The sequence below is a fragment of the Hylobates moloch genome, unplaced genomic scaffold (assembly GCF_009828535.3).
Source record: "Hylobates moloch isolate HMO894 unplaced genomic scaffold, HMol_V3 SCAFFOLD_8, whole genome shotgun sequence".
NCBI classification, from domain to species: domain Eukaryota; kingdom Metazoa; phylum Chordata; class Mammalia; order Primates; family Hylobatidae; genus Hylobates; species Hylobates moloch.
Window position 1 is genome coordinate 36772532 of NW_026652283.1, and position 26815 is coordinate 36799346.

A 26815-nucleotide genomic window follows, 5' to 3' on the forward strand; every position below is an offset into this window, starting at 1 on the left:
CTCAACAACTGTGACTCCTCCACTGAGATTCAGCTCAGGGGACATTCCTCACCCAGGTCAGTGAGGTGTCTCCTCTGTGTCCCCAAGATGCCCAGGGCTCTCTCCTATCACAGCCTCATCACACTATATTCTATCTGCTTCCTTGTCTATTCCCGCTCTACACTGTGAGCTCCTCACAAGCAGCATCTGTATCTTCATCTTTGTATCCACAGCACCCAGGAAATGTTCATTGAATAAATAGATCTGTATCAACTATGTGGAATGTGGAAATACACTGGACCTCCAGAACTTGTATTGACTTCTTCTCCTAAAATTATGGCAGGACTTAAGAAAACGATGTGGGCTGGATGAGGCTGGGGTGAAGGCTCCATAAAAAGTAAGAATCAGAGCTCCTGGCCTCACCTGCAGAGACCATAGAGGTGATAAGACAAGATGAGAACAGCGTGCCAGCTACCCCCTGCACCACCCACTCCCAGGAGGCCCTGCCTGAATTGTATCAGGGCTGAAACCCAGTTTGTCCCCCAGCCTAGGAAAGCACATGAGACACATGAAACTCCCAGGACCCCTCCACAGCTTCGGCTGTCCCACCACAGGTACCCCGGAATGGCAAACTCAGCAGAGGCACATTCTAGAAATAACTGATCTTCATATTCAAACAACTGGGCCACCCGGATTATAGCAGAAAAGAGGGCTGGAGAAGGCTTTGGGGCAGGAAAACTGCTTTCCAACTGCCGACCTTCAATCGTGAGAGCAGCTACAGCTAAGGTGTACCTCTCTATGCTGTCCACTGCCTGCCCTCAACTTCATTATGCCTCCAACCTCCTAAGACAGAGATCAGCACAGCCTGTCCAAAACAGTAGGTCAAGGGGAAGTCTTCAGGGACAGACACATCATTAGAACAGAAGGGCCCCTTCATTGCACAAATGGGGAAAGTGAAGCCCCAAAGGAGCTCAGAGTGACCCAATGGGGCAGGGCAGAGCATCCCTGCACCCAGGCCCTCCATCACAGGGACAGCTGGCTCCCACCCAACCCTTTCCACTGCTCCCTGGTTGACAAGACTGGTGAAGGCTGAGGACCCTGTTCCCCAACCCCAAAAAAGCCTCACCTGCAGATAGTGATAAGTCCTGGCTTTGGCCTTGGTCTCCGGACCCAGGAGCCCCTTGCCTGGCCCGGCCCCCGGGTATCCATCCCGGCCCTGGCTGACCATCATGGTATGCCAGGCACTTCGCTTGACCGACTGTCCATCCAGTGACATGGACATGCCAGTGCAGGCAAGGCAGCGGCCTTCCGACCCGCCTGAGCGTCCCTTGAAGCTCAAGTCCCGGTAGGACCCATCTGGACCCTCCAGGCAGAAGGGACCACCAGGCTCCCCAGGGGGCCTCCCACCCGCCAGGAAGCCACTATCACTGTCCAAGTTGTCATCGGAGCTCCACCAGCCTGTGGACTTGGACTGGTGCCGCCCATCCCCCTTGCGGTCCTTGCTCTTGCTCCTCTTGCCGTGCCGGGACTGGTGGTGGTGGTGATGGTGGTGGTGATGGTGGTGATGGGAGGTGTGGGGGCCTCCGGAGCCCGGGCCGGGGTAGCTGTCTCCTCCAGAGCCACCTCTTCCCTCAGCCTTGGGCCCATTATAGTCCCGCTTCCCCGGCGCCTCCAGAGAGTGGGACTTGGCAAAGAGCTTCTGCACAGAATGAACCAGGTGCCGGATGCGGCTAGGGCTCTCACTGCGGGGCTCTGGGGCAGTGCCAGTCCCTGGCGCTGGCCCGGGCCCTGCCCCTGCTGGCCCTCGCTGGTATGGTAGTGTGTGGAAGCCATCTTGTTGAACTGGTAACTGCTTTTCAAACTGATCCAGGAGTGTTGGAGGCAGGCGGGGGGCACCCTTGCCCTGTGGGTGGCCCACACAGTCTTCACAGGTGTCGAAGGGGCCCTGGCCAGGGTACATCCTGGGGAAGGTGCTGCTACCCCCCCCAACCCCGGCCCCCCCTGGCCCTCCCTCAGGGCCTACCGACGGCCCCTCACTCAGGCTCAGGGGCCCTTCAGGAGAAATGTGTCCCAGGCCAGCTCTCGGGGCACAGAAGCGGGGCTCGGTGGAGAAGGCCTCCCTGGAGCCCAGCAGGTATGGGGCCCTGGCAGCTGGGCCCACGTCCATATGCTGTTGGTCAGCAAAGCGGGCTGGGCGGGGATGGCTGCCTCGGTCGCCATGGTAACCCCTCATGGCCTCAGCAAAGGCTCTTCATAGTCTTGGGGGCCAGGCCCCAGGAACCTCCTGGAAAAATAGGGAGAAAAGGTATTTGAATTGAACAGCCCTCTTCACCTAAAACCATCTTTTATTAGGCATCCTTGTATCCCTTTGGGTAATATATATCAATTTATCATGACTAATCATACTATCCTCCCACCAATGGACTAAAAAGTCCTTTAAATGGTCATAATAGACATAGACACTCAAGGGCACAAAATAATCCCATCATTCAATGAATGCTGCAAATCTGATAAATACTTATTCACAAGAGGATATTCCCCCAGTCAAATGGGTTTTTAAATGTCCTTAGAGACTGGGCACAGTGGTTCACACCTGTACTTCTAGCACTTTGGGAGGCCAAGATAGGAGGATCACTTGAGCCCAGGAGTTCGAGATCAACCTGGGCAACCAAGCAAGACCCTGTCTCCACAAAACAATTTTTTAAATTAGCCAGGTGTGGTGGCACATGCCTGTAGTCCCAGCTACTTGGGAAGCTGAGGAGAGAGGATCACTTGAGCACAAGAGCTCAAAGCTGCAGTGAACTATGATTGTATTATACCACTGCACTCCAGCCCAGGCAACAGAGCGAGACCTGGCCTCTAAATTTATATGTATATATATTTGTTTGTTTTTATATTTGTAAATGTATATGAATAAATATTTATAAATGCATATATATTTTATATATAGATAGAAATATTTTTATATATACATATATATACACATTTATGTTAAATATATAGATATACTTTGGTGTGTGTGTGTGTGTGTGTGTGTGTGTGTGTGTGAATATATCCTTAGATTACCAAAAACAAAAGGATACCTAGGGAGACATAAAATATTCAAAGAAACCAGTCTTCAGGTGAACTAGCTTTTAACAAGCTGGCATTAGGCAAATAGATCAACAGTCACATCTCTACCCCAACCCTGCCCTACACCCCACTGTTGCAAGAGCCAGGCCTCAGGGTCATAGCTCCCAGCTGCTGTGAACAAAGAGAACACTGGACCCAAATCTACATATCCAGCACCATCCCACAGAAAAATCCCTCGCCTTCCTTCCACACCCCATGCATTCCATATGGCTGCAGGCTCATTCTCCCTCCCCTGTGGACTGAAATAAGGAGAATCTGAGATGACTCTTCCTCCTTCCTCTTCTGGGTTCCAAATATTTCCTCTATGAAATTACCCCTTTTGCTTTTTACCCCCACCCTCCATTCCCATTCCACTGGAGGGGAACCATGAAGGAGGAAACTCCATAAAGAACAGCAGCTACACACAGTAGCATCTGAATCCTAAACTGGGATTGGAACCCAGGAGTTCCTTCTCCCAGGAACAGAGGGAAGGCAAGGCAGGAAAGCGATGGAGAAAAAACTCTGGAACCAGTGCCCCTGGCCCCCATCCCACACTTGCCAAGGCTACAGGACAGAGAGGTCAGCTCTCAGCAAGAGCTGCCTCCAATCAGGACTCCAGGAGCTGCCAGGATAGGAGCTACAGCAGGAGGGAGTGACAGCAGGAGGGACAGGGACAGAGGAGCTGGCAGACGGTGCCCTCTCTCATTCTCGACCAGGCTCCTGGGCCATCTGCTGACTAGGAGGGATGACAGACTCAAAAGCTCCAGACAGCAGCACCTCTGAGACTCATTCTCTTTCTCCCTACCACCACCTCCCCACACCCACCTTTCTTCCAGATCCTGCTCACTCCACATCTCCTACTATTTCCCAAGTACTTGCTATATACCAGGTATTGTGCATACCTGATATTCTCTAATCTTACTGAAATCTTGTAATGCAGATATTATCCACATTTACCCATGAGAAAATTGAGCTCAAAATGGTGAGGTCACAAAGCCAGTAAGTGGATGAGTCACTCTGAATCAAGATTCAAACCCATTATTCTGGTATGAGAACCTGAGTCTAATCCCCGTCTCCCAGACTCTTCTATCACTCACCATCCAGGGTGTCCCATCCTTGATGTCAGGATCCCCACCACCAGGCAGAATCCTAACTTCAGAAGGCTCAGGACCACTGAATCCTGATGGAAAAGAAAAGGATGGTAAGCAAAAGGGGAGAGATGTTTTCCCACATTCCTCAGAGGACCAGTCTCTGGCCCTGACAGCTTCCCTTCCCAACTCTCCCAAACCAGGACTGATTGGATCCCCCATGATGCAGAGCCTTTGAACCCCCAGGGAAATGAGGTTGGCTTCATTATGCAAATACATGCAAATGAGCTTACAGGTTGGACTACCTCCAACTGCAGGTGTCTGTGGGATCTGTCCATGGTGCTGAGCCACTGCATTTTTTTTTTTTTTTTTTTTCCCATTGCCCTCAAATATGATCCCATTCCACAAACATTTATTGAACAGCAACCGTAAGCAAGAGAGTGAGAAGTGTATAGAGGTGATTTAAGAGTGGTCCCTGTCCTCGAGGGGTTTATAGTCTAACAGGGGAACAACCTCTCACGTGACAGAGTTATTTCAGGACACTTTATTTTTGCACTAACTGTTCCCTCCTCCTAGAATTTCCTTTCATCCACCTCAAAGCCCTCCCCCTGGCTAACACTTACTCATATTAAGCCCCACCTTCCCTTAAAGACTTTCTGTGCTCTTATTCTAGGTTATGCTCTTTATTGGGCTTTTATAACAGCCTGGGTGTCCCCATGAAAGCAGCTATCACACTGCACTGAAAATGTCTGTTTCGGTTTCTATCTCCCCATCTAGAATGTGGTCTTCTTCAGGATACGAACCAAGTCCTATTCATCTCTGGATGTCCAGCACCTAACTCAGGGCTTTACCCAGAGCCAGTCCTTAATAAACATTCACTAAGTAGACGAATAAATGGCTGTGCTGGAAAGAGGTACCAAAATGTTAGGCTACTTCAGATGAGGATGGGACAAGATTCAATAGAGGGCAATCAAGGACGACTTCTCAGAGGAGAGGATGTTTGTGATGGAGTACAAGATGTCTGTGTGTCCCATACACATAGGTGATGGGGAAGAGAACGTACCCAGTGGAGGAAACAACAAGCACAGGAAGAAGAGGTGTGCAAACAGGGAATTCTAAGGAGTAGGCTCGGAGAGTTCTGGCAGACAGGGAATGGCAAATAGTGGGAATAGAAGAGAGAAAATCAGAAAGGAAGATGACTCTGAAGTTTGCAGCAGCTATGGCTGGAAGACTAATGATGCCATTATTAGATATAGGGATGTCAGGAAGAAGAGCTAGCTTTGCAAGCATGATTAATAGTAGTGGAAGAGGCACAGTCAGACATCAGGAAGGACTTCCTGACCCTGAAGGATGTGAGACAATGAAGAAGATTGTGGTTTCCTAGGAATCTTCCATAGAGGACAAGGTCAGACACACCCAGCCCCTGGCCCACCCTGGAGCCTGGACTGTAGAAGCTGTTGGTTACCCTGCCCAAAGAGAGACTGGGGTGACCTCATGGATACCAACTGCCTGGCTCTAGATGACAATTCTCTTCCATTGCCCTTCTTTGGGGAAACAGAGGGAATTTCAGATCAAGATGGCCTTTCAAGTCGTTGTTGAAAAAGCACCTGGAAGCATCTCTCTGCCTTGGAAAGAAGACAGAAAGACAACCTGGTCCTTCATCCATGTCATTCTCTTCCCTCTTCCTGCCCCAGGCAGGATCCATATCTGAGACTCACGGCACAAAAGGCCACTTTGACAGAAGCCCAGACCGTCCCATTTGCTCTGTGCGCGGCGACATCAAGCTAGAGCCTCACAGAACTTCCCAGGGGTGGACATTCCCAGGTGCCCCTCTGTCTCCTGCTTCACACAGGTGCTGCTGGCAAGCTGCTCGGCTTTCATCAAGATCCTGTGAAACTTCAGCCCCTCTGGCATCAATCCACGTTCTCCTTGCTCTTGTCTTGGAGAAGATGGGCCCTATAATTGCTGCTCCCCAGACAGATCACCCCTCAACTCCTTTACCCACATCCTACAGGGCAGCCCTGTATAGTGGTAAAGCACAGGTCCTGAGACCAGAATGTATGTGACACCTGACGTAGCAGAGGCAGCCTGCCCTCTCTAAGCCTCAGGATACTTGGTAACTTATCTCCCAGGATTTCAATGGGTATCAAATAATAAAATCGCTCTTACAAACTCTAAAACATTAATGCAGTGTAATCCCTCATGAGAAGCCTTTCTTTTGGATTTACAAAATCCCCAGTGTCCAAATAGTAAACAATATAATCAAATCCAAATTACTGGGAGCAGGAGATATCCAATTTATGGATTTTCTAAAGAAAATATTTAATTAACAACTGGCTTCCTCCTATATATTATGCTTTATGATCACATTCCTCCCCCCACATCACCCGCCTTCACTCCATTACTAAACAAAATCAATGGGAGGGAAAAACAAGTGAGGAAGGGACTAATAATTCAATCCATCACCATGCCCTATGGATTTTGCTTCCTAAAAAAAAACAGATGTGCTATTTATTCCATATCCACCAAATCACTGTTGGCTGACTCGCTAAAACTCATTCCCAGCCTCCTTGTCCTTATCTCGGCCTCCTTTGTAACTACAGGCCACATGATTCCATTTTGGCTAATGATATATACATGGATGCATGATGAGGGTTTCTGGGAAAGACTTTGCCTTTGTGATCAAAGGGGTAGGAATTGCTAGTGCCATCTTTTCTCCCCTTATTTTTGGCTTGACTACAACCATGATGGCCAGAGCTAGGACCGCTATCTTGCCACCACAAAAGTCTTAGAGAACTGCAGAGATGTCAGTTCTGGCATCATCGGGCCATGGAACCAACATGAACAGTTGCTTTACTCCAGGTCTACATCTGATAAGGAATGCGCTCTTTATTTAAACCACTGTTGGCCAGATTTCCTGTAGTATTTACAGCAGAAAGCACTGCTAATGAATCCAACTGTTCCTGAGAACACCATCTCCTGCCTGCATGTCTGCACGTCTTCTCCTAACTGGTCTCCCTGCTTCCGTTCTTACCCTGCTCCAATCCAAATGGTCATTTGAAAATGCAAATCTCATCATGTCACTTCTCTGCTTAAAACTCTTCATTGGTTTATTGATGTTCTTAGGATAAAATGCCTTCACTTGTCCAACAAGGCCTGCAGGGTCTGGCCCTTCCTACTTTTCCAACATCCTCTCACAACATGCTCCCCTTACTTTCTCTGCAGCAGCCAGGACAGTCTTTTGTCAGTCCCATGATCCCTCGCATCACGGGGCCTATTCCCCCTGTTGGGAAAGCTTTTCCTACCCACCTCTGCCTTGCTAACTCCTACACACCCTTCAGATCTCAGCCCAGTTGTTGCTTCCTCGGGGAAGCTTTCTCTGGCCTGCCTGACTAGGTCAGATCCCCCTGCTGTTTGCTCTCAAGGCACCGTGTACCTGTCTCTTATATTGTTACCATTTTAAATTTGTGTGACTCCTAGATTGTCCGTCTCTCCCACTAGAATGTAAGCTCCACATAAGTGCAGGAATTCTATCCATCTTATCCACTGAATTCTCCCCAGTCCCTAGAACAATGCTTAGCATATGGCAGGCATTTGTTGAGTGAATGTGAGTCTACAAAGAACAAGATCCTTTCATTTATGATATTTTATGTGATTCCCACAACTATTCCAAAGGATAGATATTATCCGCCCCCCACCACCTTCCAGTGTACAGAAGAAGAAACTGAGGTTTGGAGAGGCTAACTGAGCTCCCCAAGGTCACACTGAGAGCTGTTGTCAAAGCCAGAAGTCAAATCCAGTGTTGGCCGATTCCAAAGCCTTAGCTTTTCTCCTGTCTGTGTTGCCAGCCCAGAGAAGTCAAACTTATTCAATGCCATTCTGAAGTGGGCACAGTAATGGAAGTGAATATGTTTTTTTAAAGCAAACAAACAAATAAAAAGACCTCATCCATGCATATCTCCCAGAGCTAACCAGAGTGTGATTTAGCCTTTTCCCGTGTGTGGTGAGCACTGAGTTTATACCAAGCCCAAGGTTAGATTAGTATAGAATCAAAGATGCTCCCTGAAGTCCTATGACAATTCTGGGTGCTGGTGTTATTTTCCCATTTTTATTGCACCAAGTCATCCATCCGCTATCCCAGGACACAGAGAGCTGCCCAAATGGTGAACCGAGGGAAGCAGCCACTTTTGCAGTAGCCTATGGCTGGCTGGAAAATGGTGAGTGAAGGAGTCTGGGAGGGTGCCGTGTGTGACAAATTCTTCTCTGATGCAGCTCAAATCTATCTGGGAATGGAAGAAGTGGCACAGATGCCGTCACCAAGAAATTACCCAATTTAGCACCAACTACACAATCCAGCAATTAGTTTCTTAAACCGGAACTTGCTGGGGGCTGCCAGGCTGGCGGGGTTGTTGTTACAAATCTCACTGGGAAACCAGCTGTGTAATTCGCCAGGAGGTTGTCACTGCCCCAAGCAATTACCTTCCAGAAAAAGAAGGAAAATGGGAGAAGGAGTCAGAGTGTTTTCTCTCCCTCTCCACCAGGGCCCTGCCCAGCCAAATCAGTTGGTTTTCCTTTCTTGAGACCTAAACAACTCACAAACTCCCTTGATTAAAGCAGTTGTTGGTGTGGCCTCGGTCATCAGACTCTGTGGGCTCAAATCCCTTTCCACTCACTTACTGGCTGTGTGTACTTGGGTAGGTGATTCACCTCTCTTAACCTGTCTCCTCATCTGTAAAATGGGGATAATATTAGAGCCATAATAAAGGTAAGAATGATGTAAGGTTTAGCAAGGTAAAGCATATAAATCCCTTAGCACTGTCCCTGGCACGTGATAAAGACTCACTAACGGTAGCTGGCTTTATCATTGTTTCCTCCATTGGTTTACAGTGTGACATTGGGTAAGTCACTTAATTTCTCTGGATGACCATCTAAGACCAAAGATACTCACCTGGGGAAAAGATAAGGTATTCTTACTCTAGATTGTCCACATCTGGGTACCCAGAGATCCAGGTGTGTTTGACAAAGGCCAGTATCTCAGCGTTTGGCACAAAGTGATGCCTTGGGCCAAGATGAAGACTTCAAAATTCAAATTTTAGCCAATTCACTCCTTCCCCAGGAAGCTGTCTGGGAGAGCTACAAGCTGGACATGACGATCCAAACAGCAGCAAAATGTTAGAGTTGTTCCCTTGTGAAGGTCAGCCCTATCCAATCCCCTCACCTGGAGCCTATGAGGTCATCCCCACACCAGTTCCAACACAGCAGAACTCCCAGCAAGTGAGGCCTAGAATTCATTTAGCTGCTGTTGGCCTGGCTCCTCCATGCCTGTGATAAGCCAAGTGTGTCCCTGGGATCCCAAAGTTTTAGGCTTTTTCTACCCACCCCCTCTCCCTGTGTTAACCAACCAGTATAGACAGGATTGTGCCTCGGTTTCTCTGTCCAGCCCTTCACCCTGGGAGCCCTAACACAGAGCCTCTGACCTGCAGCTCATACCCCTGATTATTCAACTGTGCCCATGGATAGGCATCCCTCTGCCCCCTCCGGCACAGCCCCATGTCTCTTCCTGCATTCATTTCTGCCTGAGCCCCACTGACTGATTTGACACTGGCTTTGCTCAGATGCCTGTGGCAGGATCTCTGTAGTTGGGCTGGTGTCCTAGTCCCTGGCCTCCCTCAACCCCACTAGCCAGCCCTGTTGCTGAAGACTTGGCATGCCTTGTATCCAACCCCACTCCCTAGGATCCCAAGGGAAATCACCTCCTCTTCCCCTCACTGCCCCAGAAAATGGAGAAGGAAGAAGGCGGAACAGAACGGAAGGAGGAAGGCTTGCCGTTTTATTCATTCATCCTTATTACTTTATTTAATCAACTCTTCCTAGGGGCTTAGGGCAGAAATTTTACAGAAAATGGGTTTACAGCTCCAAAACACTCGAGCCATTTAGGCAGATACAAGTCTAAATCCATCTCCTGACCCACTGGACAGTGCTCGGCCTGTGAATAACCCACACTACCTATAATCTCTTTGAAAATCCCACCTCAGGGGGCTTTGCACTTGATGTTCTCTCTGCTGGAACACTCTGCCCCAGATATTCCCATGGTTTCCTCTGTCTCAGAAGAGACAGAGAGGCCTACCTGATCACTCACTCCAACTAAAGTTGAGCTGCAACCCTGGGTATGCTCTATATCACCTGCTTCATTGCCCTCAGAGCACTGATTGCCCTTTGAAATTATTTTCTTTGTCTAATGTGTGTTTATAGTATGTCTCCCCACAGTAGAACATAAGCTCCAGAAGGGCAGGGACTGTGTCTGTTTGTGTGCTGCAGCATTTTGAGTGTCTAGAACAATGCCTGCCACTAAACGTTGTTCAAAAAATACCCATTCTGTGAATGAATGTTTTCCCTTGCTGCCCTCACCCACTCTGCTCCTGTGTACAACGGCCCACAGAAAAGATCTCCACTCCTTTCTCTTCAAAGGCTTTGGAGAGTCCTGGAGAATCTGGTATTAGAAATCCAGCCTCTATACCCAGCCTTGTTCATGATGTTTGTCTAGACGCTCTGCTTAGCAGGTAAAGATGGTTCTTTTCCAATTGCATCTAGGTCTCTCCCAGATATGTCCCTCTGCATAGCTCAGGGAAGGTAGTGGAGGGAGAAGGGAGGATAAGAAGGAAAAAGGTGGCCCTCCCTGTGCTGCAGAGAGAAAGAATGAGGCACAACTTTCAGAGATGGGCTGCAGGAGCAGGGCCACATAGGTCTCTTCACTCAGGCTTGCTGGGCCCCAGCTCCCTTCCCAGCTAGGGCCATGTACCCAACAGGCCTCGGAGGAGGTTCCTCCTCCTTCTCCAGGGCTGCCATAGGCAGTTTGAGACACAATTCAGCCTGATCAGCCTCACTCCTCCATGCCCCCTGATTGCAGGCATGGCCAACTGCTTCCAGCCTTTACTTAGCCATCTCTTCCTTTTCTGTCAACTGAACCAATTCTTAGGCTGTGCTGCCTTATCATTCCCACTTTTCCCCTCTCCTGAAAGTCTCCAGGGGCCTTCTTTGGGGAAGACTGCACACTGCTGAGAGAGAGGACTTTTAGGACCACAAGTCCTCTGGGACTCTCGTTAGGGGCAGCTGGTGAGAAACTGTGGCTTCTGGGTCTTAAGCTAAACTGTTTTGAGTTCATATCCCAGGTACACCACTTACTAGACGTGTGGCCTCAAGGAAGCCTGTTTGCCTCTCTCAAGTTGAGTTTCCCCATTTTCAAATGGGAGCAAGAGTAGTCCCTTTCTCACTGTGATGTCACAAGGACTAAGATAATGCAGGTAAAGTATCTAGGATGGTGCTAAGGGTTAGCTATTGCTAACTAGGGAGAAACTACTTAAATGCATGAGACTTGGAGACAGGGAGAGGATCTCTAGACAGCTTTGGGCAAAGGCTGTAACTATCCATACATGTCTTGGTTTGGATCAGAAATGGGTAGTCTGAAAACTCATCTGTTTCATGCATGCAGGAATTTCCGTTTGTCTGGACTCCTTTTGAAGACCTCCCACACCCTAAGCGTACCAAAGACAGCAGAGCAAAGACCTGGTAGCCAAAGATTGTAGCACCTGAGAGGACTAGAAGACCTTGATTTGCAGACTCCCACAAACCCCTGTAGCCAGGGTTAGTGTGGTCTCTCTTCCAACTCCAGGGATCTGGAAGGGAAAGCCCAGCAACCTCATAGCTGGGTATTGGAAAGCCAATCATCCACCTCCATCCATTATGTCACAACTTACCTTTATGCCCATGAGCAATTTGTGTTATCTGCCTGAGCCTCAGTTTTCTCATCTGTAAAATGGGATCACAATACCTACCTCCTTAGCTTGTGGCAATGAGTAACTAAGCTGACCTATCCAAAGCAACTGCATATATGTCTCCATATGTTGGCTTCTTTTGACTTTAGCACCAAAGCACCTTCTTTCATTTGTATGTGATTTGGGCTGGTGCTGCCCTAGCTTCCAGGATGCTCCACACCTGAGCCTGCCAGGGCCATCAAAGAATAGCGGGTAGGAGCCCAAGCCCATGGCAGGGGTCCACTGGGCAGGAGTTACTCAGCCTGGCCATACCAATGACCTTTCCTACTCTCTGGCCCAGGCTTCTGGTCCCCTCTTGGTGTCCACAGCTTGGGACTGCCTCCTGGATTAGCACACTGTCCTGTAAGCTTTCTGTGTGAGCTGGGACAGGGGCTTCTAGAAACAAGGCCTGAGCCCTCCTTCTGGGCCTTTGCCACAGGAGAGTCCAGCACAGGAAGCCAACCACGAAGGCTGGCTGGTTGGCTGACTGCCAGGTTCACGTCGCGGCACCTCCCACCCCTCAGCTCTGCCTGAAATCCTGCCTGACCTTCAAGGATGTCTATACCTCTGCTCTCTCTGGGTTTCAGAGAAGACAGCCAGGAGCTGAGGGACACAGCATGAGAGCACATAGAGAGAAAATGCAGCACAGACTGCAAAACCCCTGTCCTCCCAACCTTAAACCCTCTGCTGCTGCACAGGTGTACTCTCTTCCAAGAGGCCTCCTCTAAAAGTGCCCTCCCATCAATCCCAGGACACCACAACTGCCAGCTCCTCTTGGGTCTCATATCTCTATTCCCCACAGTAGGGTAAAGAGTTGTTTATAAACCGTGAGTTCCTTGAAGGCCAAGATTCAGGGGATCTATCTCTGTATGGACAGACATGGCATACAGTAGGTGCTCAGTGAGTTCAGGGTTAGCAACTGAGCCATTAAGGAGTGCCCCACAGCTGAGGCATAGTGAAACAGGGAGAAACAGGGGGGAAAAGGAAGGCAATGACTCCCTGCAGCTGGACCAGAACTCCTCAGCAGATAGAACAGCTCCAGCGTGATGTGGCTTTCCTAAAGAGCTGGGAGTGTCCCATCTGGGGAGGCATGCAAGCGGAGGTTGAGGACTGCTTTGCAGAATGGTACAGAGTGCATTCAAGCACTGAATACATTGAATACATTTCAGACCAGACAACCTCTGGTGCCTTTCAACTCTGAAGTCTAAGGTTAGGCTCCTGAATACCTACAACTGTCCAGACCCAGTGTTAAGTGCTTTAGATGTTTTTCTTCGTATAATCCTCACAACTATCCTTTGCAGTAGGCACTATTATTACTCCCATTTTACAGGTGAGGAAACTGAAGCTTAGAAATGTAAAGAAAATTTCCCAAGGTCACACACAGATGGTGGAAGAAGGATTTGAATCTGAGTCTGGGTCCAGGCCTGACCAAGGCCCAGGCTGAACAGAACACTTTTATTTTTTATTTTATTTTACTTTATTTTATTTATTTATTTAGAGACAGAGTCTCACTCTGTTGCCAGGCTGGAGTGCAGTGGCACGATCTCAGCTCACTGCAACCTCTGCCTCCCAGGTTCAAGCGATTCCCCTGCCTCAGCTTCCCGAGTAGCTGGGACTACAGGCCCGTGCCACCACATCCGGCTAATTCTTTTTTGTATTTTAGTAGAGATGGGGTTTCATCATGTTGGCCAGGATGGTCTTGGTCTCCCTGACCTCGTGATCTGCCTGCCTCAGCTTCCCAAAGTGTTGGGATTACAGGCGTGAGCCACCGCGCCCAGCCTCAGAGCACCTTTAAAGTAGCATGTCTTCCTGACCAAACTGGTCTGGCGAGGCCAATAGGTGGACCCCAGTGTGTCCCTTCTCATCACTCAGCCTCAGGAAACCTTCCATCTCTGTCATCTCTTCCTCATACACAGCTATACACTACCCCAAGACTGCTCATTCACAAATTAACAGGTGTTCAGCCAGAGGCAAATTACACAGCCACACAGTCATCCACACACAACTTAACACAGCACCTGACCTCATCTATATAGTCACTGTCACGCTCTATACACAGACCCACACAAACTTGTTCCTATGAGGGTTCATACACCTCATGTGCATTTCCATCCAATAGATCCTTTTTCCTGTTTTGTTTTTTTTTTTTTTTGAGATAGGGTTTTGCTCTGTCACCCAGGCCAGAGTGCAGTGGCACTGTCACGGCTCACTGCAGCCTTGACCTCCCAGGTTCAAGCAATCCTCCTGCCTCAGCCTCCCAAGTAGCTGGGACTACAGGGATGTACCACTGTGCCTGGCTAATTTTTTATTTTTTTGTAGAGACAGTGTCACTACGTTGCCCTAGCTGGTCTTGAACTCCTGGGCTCAAGTGATCCTCCCGCCTTGACCTCCCAAAGTGCTGGGATTATAGGCTTGAGCCACCGTGCCTATCCATCCAATAGACTTTGATGCTTGTGTGCATAGAAGCTGCACAGATACAAAACCCTAAATACATGTCCACATGTTTATCCCCATATGACAGAAATACATGTTCATTTCACAGCATTTAGGCACCCACATCTGCTCAAGGTCATTCATTAAATCCTCCCCAAACAAGAACTTTATCCACTATTCCCAGATCCAGTACTAGGCCCAGGTGAGCCATGATGCTCCTTCTTTCTGGGGTTGGCCAGGCAGTCCAGAGAGGGGAAGAAGGCTCAGCCTGCCTGTGATGGATGGAATTAATCTACTGAGCTGGAGAAACTAAATAATTAAATCCCTAATCACCCCCCAAGCCAGCCCAGGCCAATATAGCTGAGGGAGGGAGGGGGCTCGGAGGCCCAGACCAATATCCTAGAGAAAAGGAGGGGCTTGGGAAATGAGGCACAGGCAGAACCCTCTGGGGGGGTCTCTCAGAGGAACTCTGCCAGCCAGGCATACAGACAGACAGACAGACAGGCCTGGTTCTCCAGTGCCACAGGCTCCCTTTCCATGTGCAAATGAAGCAGCTTGGGAAGACGGCCTGCCACCATCCACTGACACAGGGAGAGAGGAGGGGCAGAATCCTCGTTCCACCCTTCCGGAGCCCTTCCTGCCTCACCTCGAGGTGTGCCCTGGGGGTCTATGGGGATGGCAAGCAGGACCCTCAGAGTGCCCAGGGTGGAGGCAGACAAGGGGTCTGCTCAGTGCGGAGCTGACGTGGTCTCAGCCAGGCCTTGGCCCACCCCTGCCCCACTGAGAACAGACTCCGCCTGGTGCAGATGGCAGGGGAGGACCCCTCCACACAGGTTCACCTGCTATCCTTAGGAAGTGGGTCCAGCACGTGGCTAACAGGCTGAGGATGGGGCAGAGGCCCGGGCAGGGGGGCTCAGGAAATCAGCCGGGGAACAGGCCCCAGTCCGATTGGCTGAAAAGTGGGTCATTTTCCTTTTGAAAAATAGTGAGAAAATGGAGAAGTAGGTCGGGCTCATATCCCCTCAGCCCCAGGCACCATCCCCGACTTGCGGGGTAAGGAGAGAGGGAGATGCCCGAACATGCCAAAGCCCCATATACCCTAGGACCCTGGCCAGGGCCCCACAGTGCAGGAAGCCAAGGTCATCATTACTCAGGACATCCAAGGACACGCACACTCCGAGGCCAGAGCTGGAACACCAGCCCCACCCTGCCCCAGGGGATCTGGGGTGAAAGGAGCTAGGGCTGGGGCCAAGCTAGAGGGGTGGGGGCTTCCGCCCGCAGGACCCTGAAGAGCCCCTCCCATCCTCGTGTCTGCTGTGATGCCTCCTCTCCTCTCCTTTCCTCCCTTTCCTCATCGTCCACGTGGGCAGAGTCGTTGCCATGACACCGCGGGCAGGTGGGCGGCTCTGGCGGCTGTTTCGGCCCAACCCCCATGCTCACAGCCCAGGTGGGAGGGGAACGGCTGCAGCACCCTGGCCCCCAGCCCAGATGAGAGAGGAGAGAGGCAAGAGGCCCCCTACACCCCTAGAGCCTGGAAGGGGCTCTATCACTGGACTCTCCGTCATGAAGCAACCCAGCCCCATGCTTGCAGGTCCGGGGGAGGAAGTGTCAAAAAGGATCTTAGGCCTTGACCACTCCCCTCCGCCAGAAGTCCCTGGAGTGGCATGGGGTGGGGCAGACCCCCAACTCCCACTTCCTCCTTTTCTTAGCAGCTATCCTCCCAGCTTTCCCCGCATACTATGCCTTAGTCTCTTCATGCTAGCAGCTGATTGGTCCTGCCTGAGGTTTAACCTCAGTTGCTCATTTTGCAACACAAGCTCAATTCTCCATGCTCTCTTGGGAGAAAGGAAAACAACCAGGCCGGGTGCAGTGACTCACGCCTATAATCCCAGCACTTTGGGAGGCCGAGGTGGGCGGATCACTTGAGGTCAGGAGTTCGAGACCAGCCTGGCCAACATGGTGAAATCCCCGTCTCTACTAAAAATACAAAAATTAGCCGGGTGTGGTGGCATGCGCCTGTAATCCCAGCTACTCAGGAGGCTGAGAGGGGAATCGCTTGAACCCAGGAGGCAGAGGGTGCAGTGAGCTGAGATCACGCCACTGCACTCCAGCCTGAGTGATGGAGCGAGACTCCATCTCAAAAGAAAAGAAAAGAACAAAAGTTGATACACTCAGAGAAATTACTCGCCTACTGCCAGACCACAAAATGTGTTATAGAAATGGGGATCCCTTCCTCTAGGTCTCCCCGTATACCTGAATTCACATCACAACCCTGGGGACAAATCATTCCTAAGTCCATACTTGGCTAAGGCATCCACACCACCAGGGTAGAGGACCAGGAGTGAAGCAGGAGAAGAAGGGAAGAGGTTGGGGCCAGGCATTAGAAGCTGCCTAAGGATGTTGTCCCACCCCCACCACATCTGGCTTCAGGAAGTCTGGGCCATGCCTGAGCTCTCCAGCTCTGAGCTCTCCGCAGCCATTCCCCTTCTCTCTACTCCTCTCACAGTCCACATGCCTCTCTCCAAGTGTCTCTAAGTCTGTCTCTGTGGCTCTGACCTCCTAAGACCATTCCCTTTGTTCAAGACCTGGCTCCCAACTCCTGTTCCCTATGGCAGGAGCCCTGCATCACTGACAGGGTGGAACCACAGAGACCCCGCATGGCAGCCCTCTGCAGCCTGGCTGGCAGGAATGAACATACATGGGATATTGGTGACAAGATCCAAAAGGAAGGGAGAACTGCAGTCGGCATTAGCTGGAGGGTGTCCAGCCTGTCATGAAGTGTTCATGACATACATACCACGCATACACATAAAGACATTTTTACTTTCCTCCTTAGCCTTCCCCTACTGAAACAGCAGATGCGATTAAAGTACAAGCACATGCATGTATATTTGTGCATGCATGTGTTTATACATTGTGTCTCTTTTTCTCCACTCCCACTGCTGGCGTTCCACGTCAGGCCACTCTTATCCTAATTGCTCACCAAAGCTATGACAACAGGTTCCTAACTGGTCTCCCTGCCTTGCATCTTGTTCCACCTTGATCCTTTCTCTTCACTGGCTGCCAGCTATCTAAAATTTCTTTATTCAACAACTATGTATCGAGTGCCTACTCCAAGCTGAATACTCTTCTGGACACTGTAGATACAGCAATGAACAAAACAGATGAAGCTCCCGTGCTCATGAAGTTTATATTCTAGTGGAAAAAGAGGGATGATAACCAAATATATAAAATAATGGTGGTGGCAAGTACTGAGATAAATAATAATCGTAATAATAATGGAGTGAGGAGATAGAATGACAATGGGCTATTTAAGATAGACTTTTGGGGAGGTCTTTCCAAAAACGTGACTTTTGAGCAAAGACTCGGATACAGTGAGGAAGTGAGTTGCCTAGAGAGCATTTCAGGCTGAGGGGAAAAGCAAGCGCAATTGCCTCCACATGGAACCGTGCTTTTTATGAAACAGAAAAGAAACCCATGTAGGAGTGGCCCCTGAGGTCCAGGAGGTAATGGGGGCTTTGCACACACAGCACTCACGTTGCTCAGGACGCACTACACTTTGGTTTTCACTCTGAGTGAGATGGAAAGCCACTGGAAAGGTAAGACCTCATTTTCCTCCGGCTGCTTTTTGGGGAAGAGTCTGCGGAGGGGGTGCTGGCAAGGGTGGAAGTGGGAAGACCATCTGGAACATTTCCTGTCACTGAAATACCCATTCCCACAGTTGCTCACCTGGTAAGCACCTGTTCAACTTTTAAGCCTTAACTCAAAAGCCTCCCCTTCTATGGATCCTTTACCAAACCTTTCCCTTCCCCACTCCAGAGCCAACCTACCTCTCTTTAGGTCCCCACTCCCTCCAATGAACACTTACGTGTGTCTACCCTCCTTAACACGCTCCTTATTTGGTTCCAGGTCCTTTACCCTCCCAAGATTGCAAGTTACCTGAGGTCAAGGACCATCCCTAGTGCCCAGCACAGCTTGTGGCAGATTAGAGGCATAAAATACATGCTGGTTGAATGAATGGATGCATTGGGTGAGGCACGTGCGATGGGGAAGGGTATGTTTGCAGGCTATTGTTAACCCAGATGAGTGAGATGCACATATGTATGGCCATGGGTTGTAATCAGACAAGTGTTAGCATATGCCCACATATTCCTGTAAATTCTGTTCATAAGTATACATGTTAGCATGCATGTGCATGCTGACAAATCCCCATGTTGGTATAGACACTCCTGTAGATTTGTTAATGGATGTACATGTTAGAAAGTGCACCTATGTTGATATATGCCTATTATGGCACAGACAAGTAATATACACATGTGCCTGTACACGTGTATTGTCACGTCTTGTATGTATGAGGCTTATGCACGCACTTGGGCCCCCCTCTTACTCACTGCCCCTTTCATCCACTAGGACCAACTTGTTGAATTTTGAAACCTCTGTAGCAATGTCAATGTTTAAGCCCTGATCCTCTTTCCCCACATACAGCCCTGAGCACCACAGCATCTGAACAGCCTGGAGCCTGGATTTCTTGCTCGGCTATCCCCAAGAGCTTATAGGTTTTCCCTCTGCAAACTCCTTTCATACGATGGAGAACAGTTGGCTCCCAAGGACATGAGAATTTGAGAGACCTCAGGGAGCCTACTTTCTGGATAAGAGCTACAAGTAGCAGGGTGATCAAGCTCAAGCTAATGGGAAGACACTTTTGGGTAGCCCAGTGTTCGGTCAGAATCGGTCTCTCTCTCTCTTTCTTACATTTATTCACAGGTTTGCCTTAACTTGTGTACATATATTCATATGTGGTTGATACGGTACATATATGCATGCCCCACATACATGCTCATATGCATGCTTACACTCACACAAAGGCGTTACTGGATAAGCACACCACACACACACACAGACACACACACACTGGTTTAATTCAGTAATTTCCTTCACATTCACATATATACATGAATGCATACATAGAGTCATATATACATACACACATCCACACTTATACAAATAGATGTGCTTATACACATATACACAGCATACTCACATATACTTATGTACATACACATAGTCATATACTCACTCACAGGCAGAAATACACAGGCATGTGTGGTGGAGTCCCAGATCTTGCAGAGATATCCAGCCCCTCCCCTGGCTTCTATCCTTCATATTCTCTCCAAGTACATCACAAGTTTGCATTTGCTCTCTCCTCTTGCTAGTCTCCCACTTCTCTATTTGGAAAGTTGTTCCTGTTATCAATGAGATATACCCACTCCTGGACACATCCCATTCCCACCCACTCTCAGCGGGAAAAAAATCGTCATTTTTTTTTAAAAGGGCTCTGTCATGCCCTCATCCCATGCCTAGAGAAACGAGTATTTCCTCAGACAACCTGGGTAGGAGTAACAATAAAGTAGGTGTACCTCTTCAAACCCAGGAGACAATCCCCCCGTATCCGCAACCCCTTAACTCTAAAAAAGAAAGAACGAAAGAAAGAGAAAATATCAAGGCCAAAATCCTTCCTCCCAGCACCTCTGGGTAAAGGTCTAACACTCTCAAACTCCAAAACAGTTATTGGGGCAGAGGAAGAAATAGTAAGGAAATTAACTGTGGGCGCTAAAACCTCCTAGAAAACACCCCTTTTTCTTCCCTAGAGGGCAGCTTCATGATCAGTGAATCCCCCCCTTCCCAGCCTGTGGGCCCTGCCAGGGAGAGGGTAGACCAGGAGGCTTAAAAATGTAAAGGGGGTGACCTGGGCTCAAATAACCAAAGAAGCAAGTATTTTAAAAACAGAAGCTGGGAAGGGAGCAGGGAGGCAAGCTGCAAACACCTCCTGGCAGGGAAGCAGCTGCTGGAACAGTGTATCAGGAAGAGCAGGACTCTCCAAGGGGCCAGGGAAAAGGGGGTGGACATCTAGCATTTCATGTGGGGGTGGAGGGGTGACTGCTTCAGGCAGTAGCAGCAGCTCCAAAGTAAAGTCTTATCAAAGCTGTTATGTAACCAAGGGAGCTGAGTGGAGCACAAACACCTCCCCTCCCCAAACAGGCACCCACACCCACACCCACCACCTCCCAGCACCCACAGCAGAGGAAAACTCAGCTCCTCCCAAGCAGCTAGAGAAGGCAGGAATCATCTTGATGAGTTACATCAAAAACATGATGGGTGAGGGGCTCCTTATGAACTACAAGTCACATGTGGGAAGGGATCAACTGGTTCAGTTTGAGGTCCCTAGATACCTCTCCCTTTTCTTGAACTCCCTGCCACACCCAATTTTGGCCCAGTATTATCTGGAAACTGTCTTCTTCCTCCCCTCACAGGGAGGATCCCATTTGAATATTTGATTGTGCTCTTGGGGATGGGAAGTGAAGCCACTATCAACCCTTCCTGCCTGTTGTTCCCCTACAGACTCATCTGCATGTCCTGACATTTGGCTCTCATCCCCTTGGGATGACAAGGGAAGGGACCTTGAGAAATAACTCCTTGCTCTATTCCCTTCACGGTTACAAAGACGGTGCATAAGAATACAGATAGTTGAAATGACCCTGACTCTAAGCCATAAGGAGAAAGATATCCAAGAGAACTAAAGACTGAAACCCAGACCTCATCCCTCCATTTGAATATTTTTTACTCCCCCAGATCTTCCTCTTTTCCCACTGCCCTGTCTCCAGTAGCCTCCTCCTTCTCTTCTCCATGGCACTGAACAACCCCACCCACTCCTTGAATCCTTTGCTTAAAAATCTTCCTCCCCAACAAAAGTCTCTCCCAAATGCTGCTCTGAGCTAGGTTTGGAAGTGGGCAGAACACAAGACAGGCTTGCAGAATATTTCAGTGTCCCTGTCCCAAATCCCAAAGTATGATGGGCAAGGGAATATCAAGTGGTCAATCAAGTTATCCTGAACTCCTGAGCTGTAACCACCCCACACCTAACCAGAAAGACCCGCATTCTCTTAATCCAGAACCACCTTGAGCCTGAAATTCCGGGACCCAGTAGGTGAAAGGCTGGTATCAATATCTCTGAGCTTGTTGCGCTAAAAAACGTTCCCAGGAGATGAGGTCTCACAGGCACAATATCATTCTCCAACTCTACCCTGATAATAACAGTACAATGGTTTTGGAAGGGAGAGAGGGAACTGAAACAGCAAAAGAGGAGAGGGCCCCTTAGGGGAAGGGTTCCTAAATACCACTAACAACTGTGAGACCTAAACCATAGGGAGAACTCCAAATCCATATTTCCATCCAGGGACTCTGCCCTTGGAAAGTGGGTCATCTGGGAGAATTTTTCTAATGAGCCCTCCCCACTGCCCACCGCCTTTCCACCATCGAGACCGAACGAAGCCTCATTCAGCACTCGGGACAGCTCCGACGGAGCAAATCCCCGCCAAGTCCCACTCAGCACCCGGGAGAGTTCCCGGCGACATTCCCGGCCCCGGTAGCCAGAAACCCAGGATGCCAGGAAGGAACAGGTTTACCCCACCACACACCCCCTTTAGAACAGAAGCCCCTCTCCCCTGCCCCTCCCACTGTCGCTCCCATCCACCGGGGGCACCTGACAACCCCCCCCACCCTTCCCTCTATGTCCCAAGAGAGAAAAGAAACCCAGACATGGGGCTTCCCTGAGGGAGCCTTGAGAGAGGACCCCACCCACCTTCCTTCAGCCCTGAGCCTCTCAACGCCACTCACAGCTGGTTCTAAAAACCACTTTCCTTCTTAACCACCTCCCCAAAAATAAAAGAAATACTCACGTGGGGGCTCCCAGCCCTGCAGACAGATGTGGTGGGGGGAGGCAGAGAGAGGTAGCTCCCCACACCCTGATCTGAGCCCCCTTTCTGAAGGAGCCAGTTCCCATCTGGACTGGGGGGAGGAGAGACATGTGGAAGCACTGAGTGAGGGGAGGGGAGAGGGGAGGGGAGAGGGGAGAGGGGAAGAAGCAGGAGCGAGGGACTGCGGGGTGGGGGTGTCGAGATGGGGGCGAGGGAATCCTTTTTAATTTCATTCTCTCCCCATGTCTACATCAGCCCTGCAGGCTCAGCTCTTTAATATTTACACACAGGAAGAGGAGAGGATGAGAAAGAACAGAGAGTGAGGGGGGCAGGGGCTACCTGAGCTCAAAGGGCATAGAAGCAGGGGCCTTTGGGAGCTGGGAGCTTGGGCCCCCGACACCATCCCCAGCCTACTTCCACTCTGAGCTCTTAACTGGAAGGAAGAAGAAGGAACCCTGGGACCATTCTGTCCCTTTGTTAACAAGACACTTTGAAGCTGCATCAGAAAAAGATCAGATCCCCACCCACATACCTGGACACCCCCACAAACCCAGATTTCTTGGGTGCCTTATGTGCAGATGGTAGAGACAGTATTCAGGCACAAGCATGTTCTGATGCTTGGAAGCATGTTTGCCTGTGGGCTGCTGTGTAAAACACATGAACATGTCAGCTAGCACGTATAAGGTTATACAAGCATGTTCTGAGCGTTTTCACATGTAAACAGCCCATGCAATCATATGCAGGCCTACGTAACCATATGTGTAAACCAGCTTCCAAGCAGCCTCCCCGCAGCCTCCAGCTACAGTCCTAGGGACAAGGCCACCCACTTCTCCAGACTCCCTTATTCCCAGACCCCTCCCTCAAAGCCTCACTTTTTCTGTCTGTGACATGGGAAGAATGGCCGGTAGGAAGACACGCTGCATGGAGCCCAGGGGCCTGACAAGTTATTAGCAACGATGAGCTGGCAGCTCGTTACCATAACGATGGTGCCACCGCCTCACCCCAGCTCAAACCCAGACTCCCCAGACGGCAGGAGGCCCGCTGAGCCAGCAGCCTTCAGACTGGGGAGGGGAGGGGTGGATAAAGAGGAAATCAAGACATAATGCTTGCATAGTGGAGGGTACGCAGCTGTTCTTCCAACCCCCACTGAGTGACAAAGCTTTGACTCTACCAAGTGGGAATGAAATCAGAATCTGGGAAGGTTTCCTGACCACGGGGATGGTAAGACCAGAAGGGGTCTTTGGAAGCTCCTCTAGGCAAAAGTTTTTACCATCGTTTGCTCCCTTCATCACCTCACCCCCAAAAAACTAAAAAACAACAAAATACGGGGCCCCTTGCTGAATTTCAGTCTCCCCACCTATAAAATGGGGGTAATCCCTTTATCGTTTGTCCTAGACTCCTGGAAGATTTCATTAGAAAGGGTTTGGGGGTAACTACAGACCCTTCCTAAATCAGACAAGCCCCAGAAGTTTCTCTATTCATTAGGAACCCAGTAAGGTAAGGAATGGTCCATCCAGCTAGAGGCAAAATGCACTGGAAACTGGGGAGGATGAAGGAAAACGAGCTTAGCCAGCTCGAGCCCCAACATCAGCTGGCAGAGATGATGTTAGGTGTCAGGCAGCCGCTGAAAGCAGGTACTAACATGAGAAAGTCTGAGAGTCTGGCCTGTAGCAGCTCCAGCCCCTCACCAGCAGGAATCAAGACAAGACAAGCCCAAGGCCTACCTCGGTGGTGGGTGTGGCTAGGAATCCCCATCCCCAGCGACATCTGTAGCGCCCTCTCTTTGGCAAGGAGTCCCAAGTTGAAAGATGTACAGCCTTAGGCTTTTTGAGTCTTCATTTCTTTTCCAAAAATCCCCTGTACTCAGCTCTGATGGGGGTGGGGAGAGTTCAGGAATAGAAGGCAACATGGAGGATTGCAAAGTTCCTCGTCTAAGATTAGCCTAGGAACTCACAAATTTGTTGTGTGACCTTGGGCAAGTCCCCTCCCTTCTTGGGGCTTCAGAGTCCCCAGTTTGTAATGAAGAGGTTGGACCAAGTCAATTCTAAGGTTCCTCTCCTGGCCATCATTCTACAGCTACATACAAGCTCACTCGCTGGATGTGAGCCCCCTGGCACAAAATTCAGCGGGCCCTGCCTGCCAGATCAGTGGGGCAGTGGCGGGTGGGAGATGCGGGGGCTGATGTGAGGCCGTTCATCCTATGTTCATGTTTCTTTTAGAAACACCTGCCACCCTAGCCCTCCCAGCTCCCTTTTTAGACCCTGATTCACTGCCAACTCACGAAGCCTCTCCCTCCCCTCCCTCCTCTCTTCTCCCCCCCTCTCTCTTTTAGGCATTGGCAGCTGGGTGCAGAAGTAGCCCCAGCATTCAGGGAATGCTGCGCAGAGGTAGAGGGCAGTGTCCCCAGGGTCAGAGAGAGCACACCGGGAAGTACCACTCTCTAACCTTGGCCCAGCCCAGTTCTTTGGGTCACCGAAAGACCTGGGCTGAAGTCTTTCTGTACCACTAACTAGCAGTGTGTGGCTGTGGGAAATGCAATTCACTTCTCAAGCCTCAACATCCTCATCTGTAAATTCGCATTATATTTGGTTGAACCATATGAAATTGCTGTTTTTGTAGGTTAAATAAAAACAGTTGAATATTGCAGTTTCATATGGCTTAACGTGATACCTGTCCTGCCTGCTTCCCAAGGCTGTTGGGGAAATAAGAAGAGTTCAGTGGGCAGCATTTTCAAAAGCCTTGAACTAATATGAGGGCATTATTTTATTATTATTACTTCAAAGAGCTTAGTACAGACCCACCCGGAGCCAGTGGACTGAACCAATGACCCAGAACTTGAAGGTTTGGGACTTGGAAGTCTGGGAGAGCACCACCTGCTCTGATGACTAACAGGGCAGATGCTTCCACCTGGCCTCCTCATCTCCTAGCTCTAAAAGTCCCTTGGTGAAGCATTATTGAGATGACACAAGTTCCCAGGCCCCCAAAAGGAGAAGCGGCACACGCAGGCACATACTCCAGCTTGCCCCAGATCCCCCCTCCCACCCACCAGGGGCCTCAGCGTGCAGGAAAGACACGACCAGCAACATCCCAGAGGGCACCCCCTGAGGTAGGTGAAGGTAGAGACCAAGGTGGGGAGTGCCACAAAGCTCTTGCCTGAATCAAGGGTCAGGCGTCCCCAGAGAAGGGGGGAATGATCTGACCTCGGAAAAGTCTCATCTCCCTGTCCCATATCCCACCAGGAATGGGGGGACGGGGGGGGGGGGGGGGGGACAAAGCACAGGTGTGGGTGATTCAGAGTGAACCGCGCTCAGATACACTCTCCCACACACAGCCAACGCACGCGCGCGCACACGCACACACACACAGTCACACAGGGCAGATACCGGGACCCACTCACAGAGACAGTCACACCGGCACACACATCCATTCACACACTCACAGACACACACAGGCACACATGGGGACAACACACACTCATTCACTCACATGTCCACAGATGCATACACAGTACCACCCTCCACACTCACGCTGCATACACCCACTAACATGCACACACACTCTCGCCCACAGTGACACACGCACACACTCACGGCACACACGGCATACACTCACCGGCACACACAATCGCCCACAGACCCACACAGTGACACACTCGGCACCGACACACAGCGACACGCACTCACATTCACACACCTGCAGAGGAAACTTCTCTCCGGATCTCCCCAACACCACGACTTCCCCCCACAACCAGCTGGCTACTCCCTCCCAGACCCGAGCCTCCAGCCGGGCGAGGAGGGCTGGGCCGGGGCTGGCCTGCCCCCGCGGCCCTGACCAGGAGAGGGGGTCCGCCGTCCGCGTGGTCCCCTGCCCGCCCCTCGGGTCGGGCCCGCGGGCAGCCAGGCCGGGGCAGGGGCGGGGGCAGCTAAGGAGGCCCAGCCCCTCCCCCCTCCCGGGGCCGGGAGCCGAGCGCCGGAGCCCGGGGCGTGGGCGGCGCCGGGGCCGCAGCCGGGCCGAGCCTGGGGGGCGCTGCAGAGGGCGCCGCGAGCGCGGCCCCGTCCCCACTCCTCCCCGCGGCTTACCTGGCCCGGCTCGGGCTCCAGCCGGGTTACATGGTGCCGGCGGCCCGGGCCGGGGGCGCTGCGGCGTTGGGCAGGCGGGCAGGGACCGGGGCCCGGCACTGCGGAGCCCCCAGCTGAGGGACCGCGCCGGCTGCGGAGCCCCGAGCGAGCGCCGAGCGGCAGCGGGCGCGGGAGCGGGAGGCGGCCAAGCCACGGAGGCTGGATTTCCCGGGGACCGGGAAGGGGAGGCGGGGGGATCCCGCCCGCGCGCTCCGCCCCCGCCCCCGCCCCCGCCCCCGCGCAGGGCAGGGAGAGGGAGAGGGAGAGGGAGAGGGAGAGGGAGGGGAAGAGGGAGGGGGACCGAGCTCCCCGCCCCCGCGCGGACCCAGGAGGGCCGAGGTCGCCGCCCGCGGGCGGCCGCCGGGGTCCCGGAGGAGCGCCCACCTCGCTGAGCGACGGTGCTGGGGGCGCCCAGCGTAGGGGCAGGAATGAGATCCCCCTCCCCGGGGACCCAGGAACAGGCACCCGAAGTGTCACGGCCACGCACGGCCGACCTGGACACAGGGACCCAAGCCCGGCGG

General features: G+C 51.0%; 1 protein-coding gene and 1 long non-coding RNA gene across 6 annotated transcripts in view; one reads left to right on the forward strand and one right to left on the reverse strand.

The window, feature by feature from the left end:
- DLGAP3 (DLG associated protein 3) overlaps positions 1-26487 on the reverse strand; it is a 65187-nt gene extending 38700 nt beyond the window's left edge. The window contains exons 1-4 of one of the 5 annotated variants that reach the window (XM_032160189.2): positions 22516-22698; positions 22159-22262; positions 4188-4270; positions 1106-2263 (exon numbers count right to left, since the gene is read on the reverse strand). In XM_032160189.2, the coding sequence (XP_032016080.1) occupies positions 1106-2212 (1107 nt within the window). In that variant the 5' untranslated portion in view covers positions 2213-2263; positions 4188-4270; positions 22159-22262; positions 22516-22698. Of the gene's footprint in view, positions 1-1105; positions 2264-4187; positions 4271-19503; positions 19661-22158; positions 22450-22515; positions 22699-26255 lie in introns of those variants that run through there. The other 4 variants (XM_032160187.2, XM_032160186.2, XM_058442356.1 and 1 more) reach the window with 4 other exon arrangements.
- Positions 1980-8362, forward strand: LOC131384008 (uncharacterized). The gene is made up of 3 exons (XR_009214463.1): positions 1980-2113; positions 4195-4291; positions 4956-8362. It is a non-coding gene; the product is annotated as an uncharacterized LOC131384008 (long non-coding RNA).
- Positions 26488-26815: the final 328 nt, after the last annotated feature.